We start from the raw sequence: 24,965 nt of genomic DNA, 5'->3' as shown, positions 1-24,965 counted from the left end.
CCTATCAGATGTGTCAGTGGAAGCTGTGGGCTGCCGCTGTTGGCAGCTTTGTTCTCTGACACCACTGCAGTCCTCCACCCATTACTGAGACTCTCTCTCTTCTGTGCTGAGCCCAGATAAGGTCTGCGGGGAGACTGTGGATCAGTACGGGCGAATCCTCGCATTGTTCTCGCTGTTCCAGACTCCAGATTCTGGACTGGCAGGCGATACTAGTCTTGTTGAGCTCCTAAATTCTGCCCTTTTCATATTCACCTAAAATCCTATTAGCCGTTTTGGCCTTTAACCCCAGAATGCAAAAAGAAATCCAATTAGATAATAGTCTCATAAAAATACGTGCGTCAAAGCCATACAACTTTTTTTCTTTTATGGAATTCAAATACAGAATGTGTTGTACAGAACTATTCTTTTCATTTAAGTGAACAAAAGAAGCATAATAAAAGTTTCATAAAAGCATTCAATATGACAATTCACTAAAGGACTCCCATTTTCATTTATTAAATAGAAAACAGACAACTCATTTTCTATTTGTGTAATTATATATATATATATATGTATGAATGTGTGTATTGTAAGATGACTTTTGTGTGGACAAATCTGCAAAACCGTCTTTTGGGGATATTTGAAGGCATAGGCTACTTAACATTGAAAATAATATTTGTTTCATTTATATGATTTTTATATGAGGCTGGCAAGATTTGAACTAAGTCTCTTATTCTTACCAATAATGCATTCCTTTGATAAAAAATACAATTGTGAAATATTATTCACAATTTAAAATGTTTTCTATTTTACTATATTTTTAAATGTAACTGATTCCAGTGATGGCAAAGCTGAATTATTCCTGTGATTTACCGCATATGCAACTGAACATGTTTATGATGCGTAACTTTGTCAGCTATCTACAAATTTACAGAAACGTGAAAAATTGTTATCTATTTGGAGTTAATTGTTTAATGCAAACTCATTTTAACACAAAAATAGCAAACCAATAGATCGCATTATGAAAAAACTTACCAGAGAAATTCTTTGAATGTCAAGAAGAAGCTACTTAATGTGAAAAATGTATTCAGTGTGAAGTATGTGTGTGCAAAAAATTAGCTTTGCCAGTGACTGCATAAAAAAGGATATAAACCGCTCTGACCTGCAAGTAACCTTTGCATTGCTTCAGACAGATTTTATAATCCGTATTGTAGCATCTGCCAGCAAACACTCAAAAGCTTTAACCAGAATCCGCTTGCTCTGATTTAAAAAGCCAAACACTTACCCTGGCACTGAGTATCTTTCTTGGCCGGCTCAAAGCCCGGCATGCAGGTGCACGCTCCCACGGGAACCATCCATTCTCCATCTCCGTTGCAGTACAGCTTTAGAGGGACCGATTCCTCTATGGCGTTTGGCACACAGGCTCCGGCGGCGATGACCAGAGAGGTGGCCTCGGCACCGGTGGCCGTCTCGGGGAAGACAGCGAAGTTGGCAATTGTGGTGGAGCACTTTTTAAAGAAAACCCTGGCCGAGATGAGGGACATGCAGGCGCCCAGGTCCTGGAAGGCCAGGTAGAAACCAGCTTTGGAAAGGGGACCAAAGCTTCGTACTTTGGTGTTTACGATTCCGGACTCCAGCAATGAGAAGCTCTCGTCAGGGGCTATGGTGTCCACCTGGGACAAAAGACGACAGAGAGCATTTTTGTCTCTTTATATGGACCGTGAAGCTTTATCTCTGTGATTCTGTCATCATTTACTCACCAAGACATCCTAAAGGTCACATTAGTGAATTTTAATTGGTCCATTGTCTATCTTCAATAGCGTAGCAAGGTATAAACTACAGAAGCTACTTTCAAACTATGCTTATATACCTTCAAACAGCCCAACAAATCAATGTGGCCAGCTTAAACGTATTGCAAAATCTTTTACCCTCTTGCGAAATTTCTATTATGTTATTTACTATTAAAACTACACCCATAAAAACGTGATCACATCTTAAACGACTAACGTTCATTAAACAGACAAAAACGTAATATATTCTTTTTTATTATATAGAAGAAAAAAACTTATGACAGTCTCTTTAAATATTTGTTATATCCCCAATTAAATGCTCCATTCACTACAACATCATAAAATGTTTAATTATGCAAAGTTTTAAATTGAAACAAGTCATCATTCCGACTTACCTTTACGTAGGGGTTCTCCCTCCATGGCGGGCTGCTTGCTGTGGCCATGTCTCCATCTGATTCATAGTAGAACAGATTAAAGGTCTCCTTGCAGGACCCCGGAATATTGGGAATACTGCCACAGTCCCGCACTGAGAACTTGAGCTCCACGTAGACTCGAAGGACTCCTCGACGAGGGATGAAGTCTGTCCGGAGCCAGTTGTTCTGATTGGGCTCCAGTACATTACAGACCTGGTATGTCCTGATGGGGCTCAAGTGGTCATCATATCCACTTACTTCCTCCCACTAAAAAGGGCATAAAGCATCGTCACTGACTGCACAATGATTTCTTAGTTCAAAATGTCTTATTGAGTTGTTTGCTTCCAATGAAACTAGCCAACCATGGAACCCAGTGATGCTTGTGACCTTCCTCACTCTTTGTATAGAGAAGTTTTTATATTAAAAAGTGGTCTCCTGACCAGATAAAATCTTCACTATTAACTCAAGTTTTTCTCTCAATAAGCAATGGCCATGACAGGACAATTAATATTTTTCCATATAATTGTATATATCAGTGACATAGCACTTTTTGTGCGTGTCTGGATCTATTAATCAAAAATAAATTCACTTTAATGACTTGAATGCATCTTTTTTTTTAAATAGTGACCAAGTTGTAGTTTCTGAATTAAATTTAATTTGATACAATGAGATCTCCTGACATAATAAACAATCGGTTAACCATTCGTTCATTCAATCAATCAATATTTGCATTTTCTTGAAAAAAGATGACCTTTTTAAGTCGGTGGGCATAGTCTTGTATTATTATTCCTTAGGGAAAAAAATACTGTTTCACACTTTAAAAAATCATGTTGTGCAATCAACAGAATAAAATTTGCATAAAACAGAAAATTATATCAAAGAGAGGATCTTCAAAAATGTGTCAGTGTCAACGAGTCTCTTCAAATATCAGATAATTTGACCTTTTTAAAGAGAGGTTCTGGCTGTAAAATGTCAAGTGGTGGGAAAGTACATCAGGATTCATATTTGTAAATACAAAAAGTATTACCTTTTTGTCTTAAATTACTAAAATGAAAATAACATTTGAGATTTGTACTCTCACATGTATTCTTAGGAAAATATTACTTTTTTTACTTGGCATGTGCAAATGTTAAGAGTCATAACATGACATTCTACATTATGACCCGAATATAAATATATTTTCAAACTGACTTACTATGCACTGACAAATTATCACTGGAAAAGCGTCACATCACGTCTGCTTAGGAGCGTTACACAAAACCCAAAAACCCTAAAATGATCTAGATCTGTGGATCATTACCAAGACAATACCTTTAAGTTGTGCCTCAAAGCAGCACTAAATGGAAGTAGGAATAATGAACGACTCAAATGCTCAATTAAATTCATGTCGGTGGTTAGGGTAAATAGAAATGCTTTCTCAAAGGTGACATTTGGGTTGCCTGAACTTCTCACAACACAATTAAGAGGCATCGCGGCGAGGGGTAGCATGTGTTTATCTCCAGGTGTGAAGGAACACATTACTTATGATGATGCATGGCTTTTGAGATGCCAGACATCGAGCGCCAGCCTGCGGAAAGGGCTGAGCTGCTTAAGATTGTTGCTATGGCAACCCATCATTTCCATTGACTGACTTCGCATGCACATTCCAAAGACAAATCATACTACGGGAGCGAGTGGATTTGGGTGGGGGGGGGTGTCAGGCTTAAGGTCAGACTCGCTGTGGTAAATTTCTTCACCAGTCGCAAGTGTAAAATCAACCGCTGCTTGCAAACAGAGAGGTCGTTTGAGCGATCGTTCTTGCTAATGGCCACCTTTCATTGGCCTCGTCAGTGCATGGGTTGATTCATATCCCCCCTTTCGGACAATTACAAACAGGAAAACGCTATAACTCACCCCGCTTTCTGGATAGGTGGTCCACGCCAGCTCTGTAGTAGCCCACCTGCTGTCCATAAGAGTCTCTGCAAAACAAGCGATCAATGAGACACCGGCAACAGCAGCCTCCATTCCAAACACAACAGAGCATCAGCGAGCTAAAAACTGTAATTTAAAAGGGTACATATCAAAGCGCTTCACTCATTTGAATTCCCCGCATAGTCTGCGGAAGGCCTAATCACTGTTTTCACTCCGCACGCTAATAATGTGATCCACATTTATCTACCCACTCCAGCTCTGGCCCGTGGCTGATCTGAGAACAGATCCTGTTGCGTACCGCAGGGATGCTCGCAGCACAGTGACATTCTGCATCCCAGGCCCTCGCTGTTCTCTAAATACACTCCGATCAGTGGAGCAAAACTGCATGAGCCGGCTTCCGCAAATTAACCGCACATACGAATGTTTTATTCACTTTGTAAGTCAGCGTTCGATGAAGCCGAGCGCTCGCTTCAAATTAATGTGACGCGCACACATCTGCGAGCAAATCCGTGGAATATTTAGAGCAGAACATCAACTTAGCTGATTAAGGCCCCGGCAAATACACATATGGCAAACGTACACATGGCGTTTATGTGGATTGTACACCTCGCTTTTACTGCACTGTAAATCACAGGGAGAGTTAACCGTTTGATGAAATAGCTGCGAGGGCATCTCGTCGTGTGAAATATTCATACAATTGGGGGGAAGTTCTTTTGATGCTTTGATCAATTCCTTATGACCGCATTCAGTCTTTCCTTAAGGCTCTTTGCATCTGTGCATTTGGCTGCGTTGTGTAAAACAGCATCATGATACTTATTTTTACACAAAGCAGCTCATCGCAGTCTATTTCGTACAAATGAGTGTACAGGATGTTCTTTGAAACTTTGTTTTGTACAGTCAGCAGATGTACAAAATGCCTCATTATTCTTTAAAATCTTTTGTTACTCCGCCATTATCAGAATGTAAGACTATAAAGAAAAACAAACAACATCTAGAGGCAGTTGTAAAGAGTAAAATAAGAACGGGGCTTATTTGTTGTATTAAAATAAGTATGCCAGCATGCGATATTTGATTTCAGTTGGACTGTAAAAGCTTTAAATGAATGTTTTTACCAATGATGATGATGACTATAACGATAACTAACACTATACGGTTTTAATAATCACTCTAATTCACTAAAGGTGCACTCACATTTACAATATTTCACAGATTTTTCGCATCATCTCAAAATCCAGCCATTTCAACAGGAATCCACATGATTTGCATTTTCACATGATTATAATAGATTCGAGCTAAAGCTTTCATCAGTTTGACTGCACCTTAACAGTCCTATCCAGAACGCGTACACATTAACTTGACTGCAATTGAAGTTTACAGTGCTGATACTTTATGGATGCAACACAAGTACGGTCTGTTACTGATCTGTACTGATTATTTGTATATGCGCTGTGTCGTATGCACTTGAAAACGCATATTAAGCGGCCACTCAGAAAGTGTTGCTGTGTTAAACAGTGTGAGATGCAGTGTAGTGTAATGAACAAAAGCGAAGTATTTTTTTTTCGTGCCGTGCTAGACACTGCAAAAGATGCAATACACAAGCGGTAAAATGTGTCTGTCTAGTGCTATGAAAAACAATGGAAAAGAAGCGCAGTGGAAAATAAATAAATAAAACTGTAGCTTGATGACTGTGCATGTAAATTAAGAGTGTGTTATTATCTTGTAATAAAACTGTAATGACAAAATGTCACCCTGTTTTAGATCACAGCGATGATACTAACTAACAGGGTCAAAACACGTATGGTTTGTTTTATATTTAGACACCATAGTGCCTGGAAGGCTTCTGACAGATGGACTGACTTGACACAGGGGACCCTGGATGCAGCCTTACACTTTTTCTCTTGTCATGAGGTGCTTGGCCCACTTGACCTCCATTGGAACTGTAACTAATGTAGTCTGCTCAGAAACTAGGCCTATGAGTCAAACACCTACTCTCTCTCTCACACACACACACACACACACACACACTATCGATTGAGATCCTCACACTGAAACTGATGAAGAATCGAGGTATTCATGGTCAAGGTGAAGGAGTATCTGGCTCCACTGTAGTTAAGGATTATTGGGACATGACCGAGGTACATAATGAAGTCAGCTATGCATGAATCTGTACTAATAATACCAAACAAAATCCTGCCGTGAGACTGTAATTTTGTTACAAGGAACAATCTTGTTTTTGCCAAGCAGCAATTTGTTTTCGAATATGAAATTAATAAATCTCAAGCATTAAATTACAAAGAGAAAGAGGCTCATTTCTTGTCTGCATTTTTGTTGAACGTGCAATCAACAATTTTTTACAAACGTAAAAATACATTTATTTACATTTTCAGGGCTAGAAAATATAAAGTGGACAGTAATCCTGTTCCTTAGGGTCCTTAACGAAAAGGTAGTGTGAAGTCAACAAACCTCAAAGGTATCAATAGCTATTCCGAAACCACACCTAGGCTCAATATTGGCACGTTTCACCTCGCCACTGTTTTCAAAAAATCAAAAAACAAAAACAACCGACTTGGATCGCGTTTCGAAATGCATTGTTACTTTGAAGCGACTCCGTTTTCTCACCATTGAACAGCTGTGATCATGCAAGCCAATTATCATGTGTCGCAATTACTCTGAAGTGATGCTGCTATCATCACTATCCGGGTGACTTAAAAGCCTTTAGGGTGAAATGTGTCACACCAGAGCAACAGGGGGCTTTCGTCGGTCCTAAACCATGTGTCACAAGCAGCACAAAGCAGCACATCTGAAAATCTAACAACTACATGGGATTTTTAATACAGCGAGGATCAAAGCAGCACACTGTCATTCACAAGACTCCACACTTCCAATCGAATTAAAGAGATGCTTGGATGTGTTCGAGCACATTAGTTCAACGATCACTATTAGATTTGCCTTAGTCCAGGGTTTTGCAGTTTGTTATATTAACAAAGGCACGGATCATGTGGACAAGCAGCATCGTCTGTACCAATACATGGACATGCCATAACACAAACACCTCACTGGTTCTGTTCAAAGCTTCCACATCACACGGAATAAAACGTTTCCCAAGACCTTTGAATTACCCATAACGCAAGAATTATTCAGAATAATGGAAAACGAATGCGTAAATGGGCACCTTAAGCCCTGGTAATAGTTATATGAACCTTAAAATCAGACAGTCCTCCAGCAAAGGCTACACCTAACCGGACGTCTTCTCTCTTTTCGTTTACTCACTTTAAACGCCATAAAATATTATGCATTTGCGGGCGTTCGCGTGTTCGTCCACGTCCCTGCCCGACGAATAAAAAGCCAAAAACCGCACCAAGACCATTTAAGTTTTAGTCAAACGCGAAGTTTTCGAGCCAGAACAGTCTGCGCGGTCTGTAGACCCCGAGCTTCAGTTGGGTACGTTTTCTTGTTATTACACATATCGCGGAATTCACGAAAGGAATAGCCAGCCGATGACCATGTAACAGCAGCTTGGATGCCGAGTAGCCCTGTAACAAAGAGCTTTTACACTTACCCTCAACGGCGAGAATAACGGGTACCCAAAGGCTGTATAATAACAGCGAATAATCCATTGTCATGAAGCTCGAGGTTGCAACATGAATGGCTTTTTTTTTTGTCTATATGTCACCGGGACGGAAAGTCTCGTTAAATCTCAGCATTCGTGGACTAGATGAGCGAATTCACGCCTTGAGAAATTTCAGCCCGGGGAGAAAAAAGAAGAAGAAGAAGAAAACGCACGGCTCCTCTCGCTACGGTTGCCTTCGCGTCTTTCATTCACAACTGTTCGCTCTACGGAATCCACGGATCTATCATGCTCTTCTACATGTGTGGCACCATCCTCATCCTCAGTGTGAAAGAAGCTGTTGATTCTCTGCGACTGCACGGAGGAGTGTCAGTCGCGAGAAAGGATGGGGGGGCGAAAGCTCTATCGGTCCCAAGGCAAAACCCAGCGGGATACCGCTGATAACTTACAGACCAAGTGCTCCCCCGCGTTCTTTTATTTATGCATTTCATTATTTGTTTCGGAGATGCTCTAAATCGACGTGTAACTCTTTTATTGCATATACCACTATAAGGCGAAACACCATAAGCCGAGTTGTAGCGTGGTATTCTTTGATGCACAGCGCCGCTCACTGTTTGTTTACTGCAGGAATTGTACTGTAGTTAAGAAGGGAGTGACTTGGCAAATGGCCACCGCTGGGATATTTGTGTAACAGTCACCCAACACCAATAATAAAATCACCATCCAGCTTTCTGCTGATTAAATAATGGGCTGCATGTTGACAGGAAGGTTATGGGATACTGTAAACAATCTTCAAAGCTGTGCATTAGTGATATCATGCACGGTGCTGAATAATGCTTAATCTGGTACTTATTACACAACGGTTTTTTATTACACATCATCCAGTCTGATTACCACTCACTTAATTTTGTTGCAATTCATTCATTCGGCTTCACACGCACAATCTTGTACTTCTTTGAAAGCACAAACACAGATAGAGGAACATATTCCTTATACTAGGCTTTCAGCACACAGTTTCTTTCATTGCCTACATGTTTTCATTAAAGCTTAATAACCGATTGTGAAGTGTATTTTAATTACCCCAGCAAGTAACAAATCAATTTAATTATACAACAGCAGGACTGGTAAAAAAGTGTTTTGTGAAGGTAATAACTAAGCCAATTTTAGACAACAAGGATTGCAACAATTTATAAAACCATAAAACATTGTATAATTGATATTAGATTTTCATCCTATTCGTTTAGATGCACGTTTTGTTTAGATTTTGTCTTGTATGATTTTTTAATGAGTAAATGATTGCTTTGATTCATTTGAACATTCAATTACTCTAAAAGTCTAAACTGAGATATCACGCTTTAAAGAAAAGATTTTTTGTTCCCTTGTCGCTGCTAATAAAATAAGTTTCTTAAACCGCTTTCAGAATGCCCCCCCCCAACCCCCATTTCTTTCTTGCGAAATCCTTTGTTTGGACTTAACACCTCAACTTGCTGAGGAGCACTGTGATTACTTCAGTCTGAAGTAATCACAACCACAAAGAACATGATATAATCTCTGGGAAAATATATGATTCATACACTGAAATAAAACTCGGCAGAAGAACTACAGCATTTTAACCTGATCATTGCATCATGGAACCTGGGAATTTAGGGGAGATCATTCAGAGATTTGCAGTAAACAGAACGCAACTCTGACTCTTGAGGGAAACGGCTTCGATCTTGGGGTAAGACAATCTTTGATGATGCAAATATTACCTGGTTCAGAGAATGCTCAAATCTCAGGGATTTGGTAAAGTCTGATCATCCGATATAGTTGTGATTTCACCAGCAAACGCTGAAAGACACTGATCAAAGTATCGCGCAGCGTGCAACATAAATTCAGACCTTGTAATACACGCAAGACTTCAAATCCTTGGCCGTCCTCGCATCTGTTTCAAACGGTGGATGTCAACAGTAGCTTGTTTTTTAGTGTTTGGACAGTTAGCCACTGGCAGGGGTTGGCTGGGGAACAGAAGACAGGAAGAAGAGAGAAAGATGAAGGAGAACAGAGGGAGGGTGCCGGAGGGCCAGGCGCCGAGTCAATACAGTAAGCTGACAGAGGTGGATAAAGCACTCTCCCTGTGTGGCTCGCTTTCAAGACACTGCTGAAATATAGAGCCACTCGGGCCGCACGGGTGCAATAGACTGGCGTGGCGATGAAAACAGCTTTCGCTTTGTCACCGCTGAGCCTGCGAATCACAGGAATATCGAGCTTTCTCAGAACCAAGAGCAGAGCTGGTAAATGCAATCACAAAGGTCACTGCACTCTTCTCTTCGGCTCTGATCTTGGCAAACTATGACCAGATAATGGCTATTTATTCGGTCGTTTAAGCATTTGATAATTACAGAAGCAACAGACCGTAGCCGCGACCTACTTCCTCTCCATTCAAAACACCTCATCACGCACTTTGTTTTCCTTTCTTTGTGAAGATCATCAAGGCCTCACTGACCCCAATTATGATTTAAGGGCAAGGCAGTGACAAGAACCGAGCACGGACTTGCAACACATCACGGGTGCAGCAAACGACAACAAACGTTTAGAGAGGTTTTAGAATGTCCTGACCTCATTCCAATGGATACACAGTTTTCAGGGTAACACTAGATAGATTTCTTTTTTTGTTAATCAGTTCAATTTAATCATTTACACTCACATTAGATTATCAGTAGATCAATAAAAGCTGTTTTATATCCTCCCGGTCACCGCCACATTGAGATCACATGACCGGCATCCGAACTACTAGGCGCAAAAAACTAACTTTGCAACGGTTAACAATGTGCGTAGTATGAACGAAATCCAACATATGACAAAACTAACCATTTTGGCATAATATTTTTTCGAGCAATCCCTTTTGTAGATTGTTGTATGATCAGTTCATGTTCCATTGGTGTTTTGGTTTTGGGTTAGGTCCAGTGCGAAGCTTAATGATTCATTTTCCCAAATGTTTTTTTTTCAAAACCTAACATAGTTTGTTGAATTCATCAGTTGTTTTGATCCACTGCCATTCGAAATACTTTCACCTACAAATATGAAATCTATCAATTAAGATATACTACGCATTTCACGTACTGTTTCGCCTACTCTATAGTAAAGGCCGTGTTCCATTCATGGGACTAAAAAAGCAAAAAAATTCATTAGAATGTTCAAATTTGCATGACTCTATATGTTATATTAATCACCGGGAAGCCATCGAGTACGTTTAAAGTCATTTACATTCATTAAACAAATATTCAGTCACGCTTTTCTGCAGTTTGGAGCAGCCTCTGTCATCTGCGCTTAGACGACTGTCATGAGAGCCGCACACCAGTAAACAATTGTCAGGTTTCAAGGCAGGGGTGGTGATTTCGGATTAGTTTTGGTCCTCTCCTGCAGAATGAGATTTGGCGGACATCTTACATCAGCACTTTTACTTTGAGACACTTTATACAAATGAGTCCAGGAAAGATTATGTGAACCTCTTCATCGCCCAGCTTTCTACTTTAGGAATGGATACCTTAACTAGACAACAAAAATAAAGCGAAAACATTTCCATTAGGATTTTTTTTTAAGATGTACTTTTTCATTGGGAGACAATCTCAATAAGGAATATCGCTGATTCAGCACATTTTTTTTCGCGCTGTTTTTGCTTCATGGTCTTCCTCCATTATTCATTTGCTGCCCGTTTTTAATCTCCAGTGGGCTGACTCAGAATTCATTTTCCATTTGGAGAGTGTTCCCCCTGTCTGCACTTGTCCGTAGCATTGATTAAGTAGGTCCTCGTGGAGAGGAAATTATGTTTGGGTTTTAACACTTTTTTACACTGTATTTCCACTAATCTACCCTGTGTGGGAATGTGAATGAAGTTTCGCTTAGTTCAAGTGGGATTACGGTTTGGGTTTTGTGATCCCTGTGGCTTCTCGCAGCAGTCTTTACATTTAAATTAAATTTGCAAGGAATTTGTTTGGTGAATAATCAGGGTTCTCAAATAAAGTCAGCAAGAATGTAATTGTTTTATAAAAAAATAGTAATTTTGTGAAATATTTTTACAGCTGAAAATGTCTGTCTTATATTTTAATGCATTTAAAAAAGTTATTTATTCCTGTGATGCAAAGCTGAATGTTTGGCATCATTACTACAGCCTTCAGTGTCAAATGATTCATTCAGCATGATTTGGTGCGCAAGACGCTTTTCTAAAATTAATTTTGAAAACAGTTTTGCTACTTAATATTATTGTGGAAAACGTAATCATTTTGCTCATGAATAGTAAGTTCAAAAGAACAGCTATTATTATTTTTTGCATCAATGCAATAGTCTTTACTGTCACTTCTGATCGGTTTAATGCATTGCTAATGAATAATAGCATTTATTTCTTTAAAAAACTCTTCCTGACCCCAAACTTTCGAATGGTAGAGACGCTGCAAAATAAATCGTAGTGAATGTACTAGACCAATTACTAAAATGGAAGCAATTGAATCTCTACTGACATTTAAAAGCAGTTTCATGCTTATTGAGATGATTGAATTTCACGTGGCACAAAACCAATTGCTTAATTTTTGATAGATTTGATTTGTTGTTCCAGCCGAGTACAAAGTTTCTCTGTACATTGTCCAATAACAACATTATAAATTAACCAACCGATATTTTTCTGAACTAATAATTGTCCCTAAGACTGATTGGTTTTTTATGTTGTTGTGCTATAAACAGCAAGCACTGAGACAGCCTTGGAGCATTTTCCTAATGCAGTGCTCCGTTATCCATTCTTCGTGGGTTCACAGCTGCCTTTTTTAATTTTAAAATCACCCGAAAATTATTTTTACGGAAGATTTCATTATAACCAAATCCCCAAGCACTAGTAACTGGCACAGGCCCTTCTCCTTTTCCATTTTTTTTTACACATACAGTCGGTTTATTAAACCAAATCCCAGTACTGAACAGGTGCAACTCAATAACCGACATTACGGTTGGTACTAAACATAAGATTCAGTGCCGTTGATCAGTTTTCCTGCCTTCTGTGTCCCCATTTGCTATTTCTTCAGTGTGAGACTGCATTGTTTGGAGACTTTTCATCGAATTGGCAACAGCTGGTATAAATACTAAATGATCCAAATCCGTGTCTCCTTCTATCCTTGAACCTATTTTAACGTAGCCTTTGCGAGCCTCCCTCAAAGGCACCATCTTAGTTTTCAATCAATTAAAGCTGTAGATCAAACACTAAGCAGGGTCTGGCATCGCTTGACTGTGTGTCTTTTGGGAGCGGGCTCAGATAACAGTGTGAATGAAAACCAGCTTACCAGGGGGCTGGGTAGGGAATATTTACAGAGGCTGTTCTATATGACTGCCACACACTCACAAACTATCCAGGGAAATAAAAACTGGCTTCACCATAACACAGACTTCAGCAGAAGCACAAGCCGACACGCGATATTCGGACCCTCGCATAAAAAAACAAACCATGTAATGGTCTTCATGAATTCCATGTGCATATTTGAAACTCTATTCCCCTCGACAAAAGGGTGGGCTCCGCCAATTTGCCTGTAATTGTTTACGTGTAAATTGTTTACAGAGTTGTTTCCCATAAAGACAGCCTAACATCCATTCTGAGCTTTGCAAGTGAACCCACATCTGGGTGAAACTTCAGAAAAGCACAGAAATCTGATCTTCTTTCAAAGGTAGAGAGCAAGGGCGAAAGTTTCCCGCTGCTCCGCTCCGATTCCTGTCAGTTTCGACGTCGATTCCCCTTTCCACGTAATACCTGTAGTGGAGTCATTAGATGCTAATTTACGCTTGAGTAAATATTACTAGGTCAGTGCGTTCCCTTGGGCCAACAGTTTGCATTAATGAATTATATGTCACCCACTTGGCTGTACGGCCACATCTCTTTCCATTAAGCCCGATATTAATCCGCAGAATGGCTACAGCCCAAATGGAAGCCCTTGTCTGTGGTGCCAGAGGCCGATTCAAAGGCGGTGCCAGGGCTCAGAGACAAGTACAATAAATAAAGCCTTGTAAGTGCATGGTAAAAATCGCTTATCCTCATTTTGCGGTGGGCCAAGTTATGCTAGAGGGCAATCAACAAACATTTGGTCAGCAGGAAATTGCTCAAATCTGTATGTAATATTCTAAGTAAAGCAAGAATTCCTCCCACATGTTGCTCTCCGATAAGGATTGTTGTCTTTCCGAGAAGGACGCACGCTGTGCCTCGCGATTCAATCTGTTCAGAATTAGAAGACCACATGGGAGAGAAAAATAATAAATGAGATCTCTTTTTAATATCTTAATAGGCTCTATTAGATGACAAAGGGATTAATTGGAAAGCGAACGAAGACTCCTGAGAAGGATTTTCTTCGGACGCCAGTATTATCACGTGACCAACAGTAATGTTTCAGAAGAAACTTTGATACAAGATTAATACAAACCTATTGTTTGTTAGTGATTGTCTAATGCGCTTCTTTTTATTACTTAAACTCTAAATGAAACTAAAATGAGAGCTCGACTCCTTTGAAAGAGCAACTTTAGACAAAATAAACTTTTCTTCTGGGAAGACTTTGGCTCATAAAACCTAAAAACATAATAGCATTTAGCTGTAGCATCATGTTACTCTTTCTTTTATAAGAGAAATGCACAACTTTGACTGCTTTTGGAATCATGGCAATCAGATTTCCAACCCACGCTACGTTTGCTTTATACAGTATATGATAAGTCAGTAATCATGAAATTTTTATGATAACCAGTTAGGAAATAAAAAAAAACTACAGACCGAACAAGCGGAACAAATGCACCAGATAAACAGGCCAGGGGTCTTTAATAGGGTCAGTTTGATTTTTAACTAGTTTGTAATTAATTTTACTAGTCTCCACTTATTACTTACTGGACTAAGATGAGCCATATTAAAACACACTAGGAAATGCGCATTAACTTTGATAAAATCTTGTGCAAGGTAGACATCTAGTGGTCTTCCAACAGCGTGAAGTAAAATGAAGTGAACCGGATGATTAATGATACTTCAAATAATATCTTGTATGTTTTTTTTTTAATAATTACAGCATGGAAAAGTCGCACTCCACACACGAAGTACTAAACATTTTGCCCAAAACTCATTTAAACACCCGATATTAAACTGCACACAGGCTATATTTGCGTCACCTAAAAGCAGACTGGAGCGTAATCGTATTTAGGCTCCTTAACAAAAGAAACCTACAGCAGCAGTCGTAAAAACCTCCACAATACTTTCAACGCGAACGTGACACGAGTTGCCTTCACTTACAGGATTTGGGGAAACTGCTCCCTGCAGCTCCCGCAGAACAAAAAGCACATTCATAGGCAGTAGTCAGTCAGTCAGCAGCCTAATATCTCTGGAGAATTTACTTCTCTTTCTCTCTGAATGTCACATTTGTTCAAACGCGCCTCATACAATGAGGATTATAATCTGGATCATCGCGAGCGCTTTCCTGTTCAGCGTCATTTTCACGCAACGACCTCGAAGGTGAGTTAAATAATATTTAGAATAGCGCTCCATAAAAGCGTTTATACGTAATAGTTTTTACGAATGAATCCGGAACAGTGCCCGCAGCCTGTCACGTTGTTTGCTAATTTATCGCAACAGCAAATCGAAGCTTATTAAGTATGATGTTGCTCATTAATATTAAGTAGTGCTAATGGCGCGCGTAATTGGAGTGACGCGGTCACTGAAGCCCTCGTAAAGTCCTGAAGGGTTCCAGACTAAACTATGTGCTTTCCATATGTCCCCGTTGTAGACCAGTTTTTACATGTGGCGGGAACTTTACTGGAGACACAGGGCTGATTGGGAGTCAGGGGTATCCCGGTCTCTACCCACCCAACAACAAATGTGTGTGGAGAATTACCGTAAGGACAGATGTGTGAGGAGATATCTCCCTTTAATGGCCTTTCTGTCACCGTGAATGTTTTTCCTTCTCTCTCTCTCTCTCTCTCTCTCTCTCTCTCTCTCTCTCTCTCTCTCTCTCTCTCTCTCTCTCTCAAATAAATAAGCTTAATTATTAGCTGTAGCGATACAAGTTATTATTATTTGTCAGGGTGTTGTGGGGTGGTTGCTTACCGCCAAGCCTGTTTTGGTTCATATTCTGGGCTTCTTCAGTGTAATTCTATACACTATTTGGCTGTTTTATGATTTACCAGGCATTTTTTATTATTATTTTTGCTTAGACTAACAGCCCACTGTCAGAATACTTTACCAGGCTACGTAATTATCATACATAAGCGTTCCTGCCCATAGCGCAAATGTATTGGATGAGTTAGACTCACTAGCACTACTGTTGAATTAGATTATTCAATTATGTATTATTTATTTACCTGTGACCTAAAAAGGTTTTTGTAGACTGCTGTCAAATTTACTGCAAAAAGGCTTCTGAGGTGACGATTAGGCATTTACACAGACAGATTAAAGCTGCTGAGGAATAAATGCATTTATACAGCAATAATAACCATGTACTTTGATATTAGGGGGTAAGGTGGGTCAGAGATGGCATTATTTAGTGTGACATTACATCTTTATGTCTTTTAAGCATTTTTAATTCATCTTTACATAGCATAGTTAAGGCACTCTGTGACGGTTTAAAATTCTGTGTAAAGACGTAATGCAGCAAAAACAGCAGCATTCAACATAAAGACATCTAAATGCCACTTCAGAAGCACTTCTGAGCCACTTTTGCCGTTTAAATTCATTAAAATGGGTGTTTAAATTAAAAAGCTTTGATATTCATGCCAAAAAGAGTATTTTTTTTAATTCTTCTCATTCTGATTTCACAATGAATTATAATTGGATGCTATTTGTTATGAGACTACGTACACTTTTTTCAATTAACCACTTTCAGGTTCCTCAAGGGAGGGTTGTCTCGCTCTTGTTCAGAGCTCTGGATCTTGAGAGCGATGGCCTTTGCAGATATGACTTCGTTGATGTATACAACGGCCACATCAACGGGCAGCGTCTCGGCCGCTTCTGTGGCACCGCCAAACCCGGAGCGCTGGTCACCAATGGAAACAAGATGCAAGTGGTCATGGTGTCAGATGCCAACACAGCTGGGAGTGGTTTCCTTGCTGTATACTCAGCGATTCGCCCAAATGAAAGAGGTAACGAGACTACCAACTCATTACCATCCAAATATAGAAAGTGGCCTTCTCTGTTATTTAAATTCGGCTCGACTGTGCTTTTATTTTGCTCATCAGGTCATATGGATCCTCTGAAAAATAGGATGTAGAGTCTGTGTAGCGCGCTGTAAATGCACACATTTAAATTTCTGGAAACTATTTTACATTACAGCTCTACAGACCTCAGTGTTTTAAAAAAACTAAAATTTATCAAACTTTGATAATTGCCCTAAAGTTTTAAACACACGAGAAGCTGAAAGAAGTACAAATCACATGTAAATTTCAGCAAGTCAAGAACAAATTCATGTGTATTTGGAGTTATGTATTGAATATGTTACCATCTCTGACAAACAGCTTGTTAAAGCTGCTTAAGCCTTCATTTTCTTCTTCTCTGCAAGAGACGATGTAGTCAAAACCACTGGTAGTGTACTAACTGGACCTCGGCTTTTGGCAAAAAACGACCTTGAAATTTGCACGTTATTGTTTGTCAGACTTCAATGGCGTGATATCCTAATGATGTGGATTTGAAAAGAGAGTGATCATAAGCTAATAATTAGCCCATTTATTTTTTAGCTAGTAAGTATTCAGTTAAGTTATTGATCCCCAAAAGTGTGTCATGTCAATGTTTTTACTTATAATGTTCCGACCGTTTTTGACGGACAGAATAACGTCCAAAAGGGGTAAAATGATTGAATTTTGTTGGAGATATAGTTCATTATACTTACTTTATAGAATGCCGCTTATTTTGTGGTTCAAATAAATTACATTACTAAGTCTGCTGGTAAAGGAAAGGAGTGATTTTGATTAAAATGTCTCTTTGTTTTTATTAAAACGCATGAAAATATATTTCCTGTTGTTAAAAGTGAAAAATTATTTTTCTAAACTGTGGTTAAAACTGTCTGACATCTGTATTCTCTGTCATCCGGCTAATGGTAGGTGACCGGTATTGCGGGGGTCTTTTAGACAAACCCTCCGGGACAATAAAAACCCCCAACTGGCCAGATAAAGACTACCCGGCAGGAGTAACGTGTTCCTGGCATATTGTTGCTCCTCAAGACCAGGTAATAATTCATCATTTCTATGCTTTTCAGATCATGTTACAAGTCGTGCATCACTGACAGCACCTTGACAGGACGAGTATGAATAGATATCTTATTTAAATTGCAAAGTATCTTCTCCCTCTCAGATCATTGAGCTGAAGTTTGAGAAGTTTGATGTGGAGAGAGACAGCTACTGCCGCTATGACCATGTGGCTGTGTTTAATGGTGGAGAAACGAATGAATCACGGAAGATTGGCAAGTTTTGTGGAGACAGCCCACCCATGTGAGACCCTCAGTCCATCACATAATATGCACCTATACTCCATTTAGCTCTGGTATTTAGACTGATATGGATTTTGAAATGGTTGATGCAACATTATTGCATTTTGCCTCACCTTTTAAAACAGAACGTGTGTGCATCAGCAGCTTGAAATGTTTTCGAAAGACGTCTGTCGTGTTCTCCAATGCTGCATTTATTTGATTTATTTGGGACAAGAATATAAATATTATTCTTTTCAAATACATTTAGAGTGTAAGCTGTTATTTTGATGGTAAGGCTGAATATTCAGCATCATTACTCCATTCTTCAGAGTGATGTGACCCTTCAGAAATCATTATGATGTGCTGATTTTGCTGCTTAAGGAACATTAATTATTGTTATAAAATTTGAAAACAGTCGTGTTGCTTAATATATTTCTGCAAATTGTAATATACTACCGTTCAAAAGTCTGGGATTAGCAAGAAAAAATGAATTACTGATCCCGATGAATAAATAAATAAATGACTTTTATTTAGCAAGAACAGAATGTTACAAAATTGTACTTTTTGTTCATCAAACAATCCTTGATTTCAACAGAAAATATTAAGCACCAAATAAAAAAGATAATAAAAGCCATTATTAGGGTTATTAAGGTCCAAAAATGACCAAATCAGTATATTAGAATTATTATAAGGATCTTGCGGTACTAACAACAACCTAAAAATTCTGTTTCGCATCACAGGAATAATACATAGACATTTAATAAAAATAGTAAACATTTGATCACTGTAACGTCACTGTATTTTTTTTGGACTATATTTATCATTAAATCAATTTTTCAGAAACACTTTGAAGCATACACGGCCATTTCAAACATGATTTATTTCTTTCGTCCCGTAGGCCAATTTATTCTGATGGCAATCATCTCTTCATCGTGTTCCTGTCAGACCTGAGTCTAACTGCGGATGGATTCATCGGCCATTACCTCTTTAAATCACAGAGTCCCAGCACAGCCAGTGCCCCTCTCACCCCCGTGAGCACTATCCCACCCACCACACCGCCCTCAGGTCAGTCCACAGCCCGCTTTCCACAAGGTTTCGTTTCAAATGAAAAACGCAAGTAGCGGCACGGTGTAAAACTGCTGTACATTATGGGAATAAACGTGTGTAGGTAATGACATTGGAATGCATTGAAGATTTATTATGTTTGGTTCATATGGAACGCATTAGTTCGGTCACATGGGAAGACTAATGCGCTTCTATTTTGTAACTAAAGTGGTTTAACAGAAATAAATGTATGTGACTTTTGCTTTGTGTTTTACTCCATTTTAGTGCATGAGGACACACTGTAGCTGAGCATTATTAAAGCTAATCTCTCTTTTCCAAAAAGCCCTTACATATTCAGAAGGTCTTTGCAAGCAGAAATGCAAAAGGACTGGAACAATTGAAAGCCATTACTGCTCCAGTAACTTTGGTAAGTGGCTGCTGTTCGGTTTAACTGTGTTTTTGCCATCTGCAAACCCAAATAAACAGCAGGAATTCTGGGAATTTCTTTGAAATTCCAGCTTCAGGCACATTTTTACACATTGAGGGCAATAAACAAATTAGTCTCGTTTAGCTATGAAGTGTGTTTTTCTCTTTTAAAAAAAGATCTTTATCAGAATTACAGTAGAGAAATACTCTACTGGTAAAATGTTTGAAATGGTTATTTTTAATTTGAATTAATTTTTTTTATTAAGAACTCAACAGGCCTGCATCTGCTTCATATAAGCATTTGAAGTCTTTTTGAACATATTTAAAATATTCAAATCTATATTTCAGCAGGCATTACTCCAGTTTTTAGTGACACGGTCTTTCAAAAATCATTTTAATAGACGGATTTGGTGCTAAAGAATAATGTTTTATTATTTTCAATGAAATCCATTTAATATTTGTAGAAATATCAAAATCTTAATCAATTAAATAAATATAAATACGATGAAAAGTACAGTAAAGTAAAAGTAAATTTTCAATAAATGCTTTTCTTTGAACTTTTTAAAAATGTGTCCTTGGGTTTTACAAACATATTAACATTTATAATATTGAAAACCCTATATTGACTGATTACCAATAATAACTGAGCACCAAATCAGCATACGCAACACTGAAGACTGGGGTAATTATGCAAAAAAATAAAATTTTCAATTGTAAAAATATTTCATAATATTTTTAATCAAATAAATGCAGCCTTGGTGAGCACAAAAAAACCATAAAAAATAGCCAGTTCATGCATATACAAATATGAATGCATATGAAAATAAAATATTTGAAAGTTTCGAAAGATAAAACACCTAAAAGCGATGCGAACCCAATTCTATTCGCAAGAAATAGTGCATTGTGCTGGTTTTAAAAGTTAACTAAACCTCTCCGTCTCTGTTTTAATAATGCTTATAGATGGAAAATGTGTTCAGGCCGATACTGAGACTCAGCTCTTTTTTTTAATTGCAGTGGCAGTAAAGCTGCTGAGCGCAGTAAAAATGGCAGCACGCGTAGCAGAACTATACGTACTTTATACATTACTATGCGCGCGCACGTTTTATGCAGTCGTTCAAAGGCGAAAGCATGATTCTGTGAATATGCTGTGTTTTTTCCCCCTCCGCAGTGATTACCGCCACACTTATCTCAGCAGCCATGAGGGACCACAGCGTCCTCGCCACCTTCTCCATCCTGCACCTTTACAAGGAAGGAAGTTTAGCCATCCAGCAGGCTGGGAAGTCCATGAGCACCAAAGTCACGGTCCTCTGTAAAAAATGCCCTCTGGTCAGAAGAGGCGAGTGTCTTTACACCAGATCCTCCAACCTTAATCATCTTAATTAAAACCATCACATCCTAAACTAACACTTGGCCGGTCCAGCAGATGTTTAGAGGTGATTGAAGTGGATTTTGGAAGGGGATAGTTTGCAAATTTCCAGCTCCCCCAAAAGCCCTTTGGCTCCATTCGTGGTGTTGAGATATTTCAGGCAGGATATGCCATTTCAGCATCACGGTGTGTAACTTAAGCTCGCTCAGGAGAGAGTCTCACAATCACGGACAGCTAGAATAATAATTCTCTTCAACCACATGGATGGTATGTGACTTTATTGTGCCATGCTTTACCTCAGCTCGCTTAGTGTCGAAATATCAAGCCGCTGCTCGGAAACTCTGCAAAGCAACTGTTTTGTTTTGAGGGAAATTTCGAGAAATGTGCCATAGAGGAATGTGCGTTGAAATATGCAGTTTTCGGCTGTACGGAGGAACAGTTAACATTAATCATTTGTAGTGGAACTTTAGCGGAGATGAAAAGCAAGGGAATAAACTGAATACTATTTGCTTATGTTATGTGAAGGCAATATCAATTGGGCAAAGGTATATGAACGCGGCTGTTATGAAACAGTTTAATGGATAAATAACTGTACTTAAAGAGCATACAGTTTCTTAGCACTTTAATGTCAACACTACTTTATAGTACAATTTAATAATTAAGTTTGTTTAAATTTTCTTTAAATATGTAATCACGTTTTGTTGAGGTTATGAACATAGCAAAGCAAAGATTTGTTATTTAATGTAATATTTAACCCTTAATATATTTTAAATGTACAAAATTGCAACTTCATCATTACTGTTACATATTACAAATATATTTAATCAAACAACATATAAGCTTTCCATATTTTTCATAACCATATATATATATATATATATATATATATATATATATATATATATATATATATATATATATATATAATAAATTTTTTATAATGAATTTTATTAGACTTTTGAAAAAAAAAAAATTATTCTGAGTGAGTTTTTTTATTATATGCTTTACTCTTTCACATGGGGCTTTTAAAAAATAAAACTTTTATACATTAGTTCAATAAAAAATACGTTTTTCTAAACCTGTATAAATATCTGAACACTAAAGAGTAGTCGTTTGGCTACCAGCATTCTTCAGAATATCTAAAAGGAAAGCAGCTCATACAGGTTTATTACAACTTGATGTCGAGCAAATGAATACAGAAGTTTCATTTTTGTTTCATTTTTCCCTTTAGTATTAAGCAATGTACAGTTAAAACAACATTTCTAATTTTTAGTTTTTTTGCTTTGTCAGCAAAGATACAGGTAGTTCCAAACAAAGTCAAAGCAGAACCGCATGAAATGAACTCGCTCGTTTGTTTGGTTTCAGGGCTAAACTACATCGTCATGGGACAGACCGATGAACAGGGACACGGCGTCGTCTCTCCTCATAACTTTGTGATGGCCTTCAAAACCAAGAAGCAACGGGATCTGGGAGTACTGAAGAATATACGCTGCTAAAGCGCGAAGGTCACCTCCGTTTCTATGACTTCTGTGATTTATTTGATGTACATGCTTTGAATAACATTCATACTTGAAGCACCCTTAGAGCGTTCTAATTTACTCCAATATAGAACATTTAAAAAAAACCTTTGTATGTTGGTTTTTTTAATGTCGAGGATCATTTATTGGGTTTTTGACCACGCTCATCAATGATTCCCTTCGCACCGAAGAGCTGAACTGTTACAGAGCTTGCAAGAAAGCCTGTATATGAATGAAAGCGCTCCCTGCAACACAAACTCTTGTCATTTGCGGTAGCTGCGGGGTGGTGACATTTGCGTTCCGGGAGATCTGGACATGCTGGCCTTTAAATCTGACATTTATCTAATCTATCCAGTGTTGTAATGAGTGAATGAAGATTGAAGATGACAAAATGAAATGTTGTCAAAATGAAGTGCACTGTAAAATTGGTATCACGTCAGCTGAGGTTACTACAAAAAGATCCCCCCTCCGTTCCTGTTCTTTCAAACCATTAAAAAAGAAAGCTTCTGTTGTAATTTAGGAAATGCTTGCGTAAAAGATTATAGATGTTTTATCCCCATAATATTTTTGATTTATAACTGGATTATACAAATGATAAGGAAGGAAAATAGGATGGAAATGAAAGCTACATTTACCAATTGCTTATTGATTTGAGAGAATCAGCTTAATTCTGATCATTTTTAATCAGCTTTTGAAATGTTAATAATAATATCAAGTGCGTGTGTGTGTGTGTGTGTGTGTGTGTACATCACCTGAAAGCTGAGTAAGCTTTCCATTGATATAAGCTTCAATGGGACAGGACAATATTTGGCTATTTGGAAATCTGAAATTTGAGCTTGCAAAAGACTCAAAATATTGAAAAAATAGCCTTCAAAGTTGTATAAATGAAGTTCTTAGCAAAGCATTTTACTAATAAAAAGATTTTTACAATTTAAAATATAATATCTTCATAGAACATGATATTTACTTAATGTCCTAATGAGTTTTGGCATAAAAGAAAAATCGATTTAAGATTGGTTTTGTGGTCCAGGGGCATATATATATATATATATATATATATATATATATATATATATATATATATATATATATATATATGTATATATATATATATAATTATATAAGTACTGTCAAATGATTAATGGCTATTAATTGTTTAAATATACACAGTACACTCATAAACTAATCTTATTTTGGATGTGATTAATCACTTGACAGCAATAATATATATATGTTTTAATATATATATGTCCATTTGTTTACCATGCAGTAGTAGATTTGAGATTTGTTGGCAAAGATGGCGGATCATTTTCTACTTTGGCATTTAAACAGGCATATTAGTGTTGGAACTCATTTAAATGCTGAGATCTGCTAGTGTTTCTGTACAGTAATATAATGCAGCAGAGAGAATGAGGCACGTTGTTAAATGAATCCACTGTGCCCAGAGGGGGCTTCCAGTATTCTCCTGGGTGAAATCGAGCGTGGCTCTACGTGATGGTACAATTGTCAAAGGGGAACACTCAGCTCGGCTGAAATTATCCCAGAAACTCAAACACATCTGGAATTTCACAATGACACAGAGAGACTCTCTCTAGAGGAGCGCTGGACTCACTCGACAGTGGCAGGGATGAATGCAAATAGGAGGCAGAGTCCAGGAAAAAAGTGTTTGCTTTTATAAATACATTTCTGGCCGCTGTTAAATGATGTGGATGCTGGTTTAATTATTATTTCTGTCTATTTGGAGAGCTGAAATAGCTTGAAAAGATTTCGATTTTGGCATTTGTTATGCTTTCGACTCACATTTCGCTGTATAATATCCTCCTCTGGATTACAATGCACTTCCCTGGATGAGCAAATATTGTTTAGACTGGCATCCAAAATGTGAGTCTGTAAGCCAAAACAGGTTGCCAGCTGCATCTAAGCCTGATTAAATAACAAACTGAATGAATGTGCAGATATCTACACGGCTCAAATATTTCTTGGGTGCACCTTTATTTGCGTTATGTAAAAATATCCAACTATTTACAATCTGGCTCAACTTTAAGAATCGTTTTAATGAGTCAATGAATAAATCAAATCAATTATTCACAATTATTAAAGAACAGTTAACACAAAAATCGAAATTTCCTTGAAATTCCGAGATGTAGATGAGTTTGTATCTTCATCAAAAATGTAGCATTATATTAGCAATAAATCCTGTGTAGTAAATGGGTGCCGTCAGAATGAAAGAAAAATAAAAATATTACAATAATCCACAAACAATCCACTAACTTTAAACTAGTTTGAACTGACAAATCCATCGAGACATTTTTAACTTGAAACCATTACTTCTGGCTAAATATGTGTCCTCCATTTCTAATATTGTTTTCTTCAGTGAAAAGTTTTGTCTGAATTGGGAGAGAAATATGCACAGATCTGTTTACAACCAAAAACTTAAATAAATATGTCTTAAATTATGGACATGTATTTAATTTAAGTGACAGATTAAAGTTAAAAACATCTTAATAATGGATTT

At 38.0% G+C, this 24,965-nt stretch overlaps 2 protein-coding genes across 3 annotated transcripts in view; one reads left to right on the top strand and one right to left on the bottom strand.

Annotated features, from left to right (window-relative positions):
- ephb3a (eph receptor B3a) overlaps positions 1–8,207 on the bottom strand; it is a 28,983-nt gene extending 20,776 nt beyond the window's left edge. Inside the window, exons 1-4 of one of the 2 annotated variants that reach the window (XM_043219083.1) lie at positions 7,653–8,207; positions 4,076–4,140; positions 2,165–2,449; positions 1,265–1,652 (exon numbers count right to left, since the gene is read on the bottom strand). In XM_043219083.1, the coding sequence (XP_043075018.1) occupies positions 1,265–1,652; positions 2,165–2,449; positions 4,076–4,140; positions 7,653–7,716 (802 nt within the window). In that variant the 5' untranslated portion in view covers positions 7,717–8,207. The remainder of the gene's footprint in view (positions 1–1,264; positions 1,653–2,164; positions 2,450–4,075; positions 4,141–7,652) is intronic. The other variant, XM_043219092.1, reaches the window with a different exon arrangement.
- A 6,681-nt stretch (positions 8,208–14,888) lies between these two features.
- pcolce2a (procollagen C-endopeptidase enhancer 2a) lies at positions 14,889–23,400 on the top strand. Its single transcript, XM_043256922.1, has 9 exons — positions 14,889–15,156; positions 15,428–15,536; positions 16,523–16,778; positions 17,733–17,857; positions 17,983–18,119; positions 18,996–19,162; positions 19,485–19,568; positions 20,736–20,903; positions 22,299–23,400. The coding sequence occupies exons 1-9, from the start codon at positions 15,086–15,088 to the stop codon at positions 22,427–22,429; spliced, it is 1,248 nt and encodes a 415-aa protein (XP_043112857.1). The 5' UTR covers positions 14,889–15,085; the 3' UTR covers positions 22,430–23,400.
- The last annotated feature ends 1,565 nt before the right edge of the window (positions 23,401–24,965 follow it).

Source organism: Puntigrus tetrazona, chromosome 2 (assembly GCF_018831695.1).
Source record: "Puntigrus tetrazona isolate hp1 chromosome 2, ASM1883169v1, whole genome shotgun sequence".
Classification (NCBI taxonomy): domain Eukaryota; kingdom Metazoa; phylum Chordata; class Actinopteri; order Cypriniformes; family Cyprinidae; genus Puntigrus; species Puntigrus tetrazona.
The sequence above is the reverse complement of the archived record's forward strand: the minus strand, read 5'-3'. Positions and strand labels throughout refer to the sequence as shown.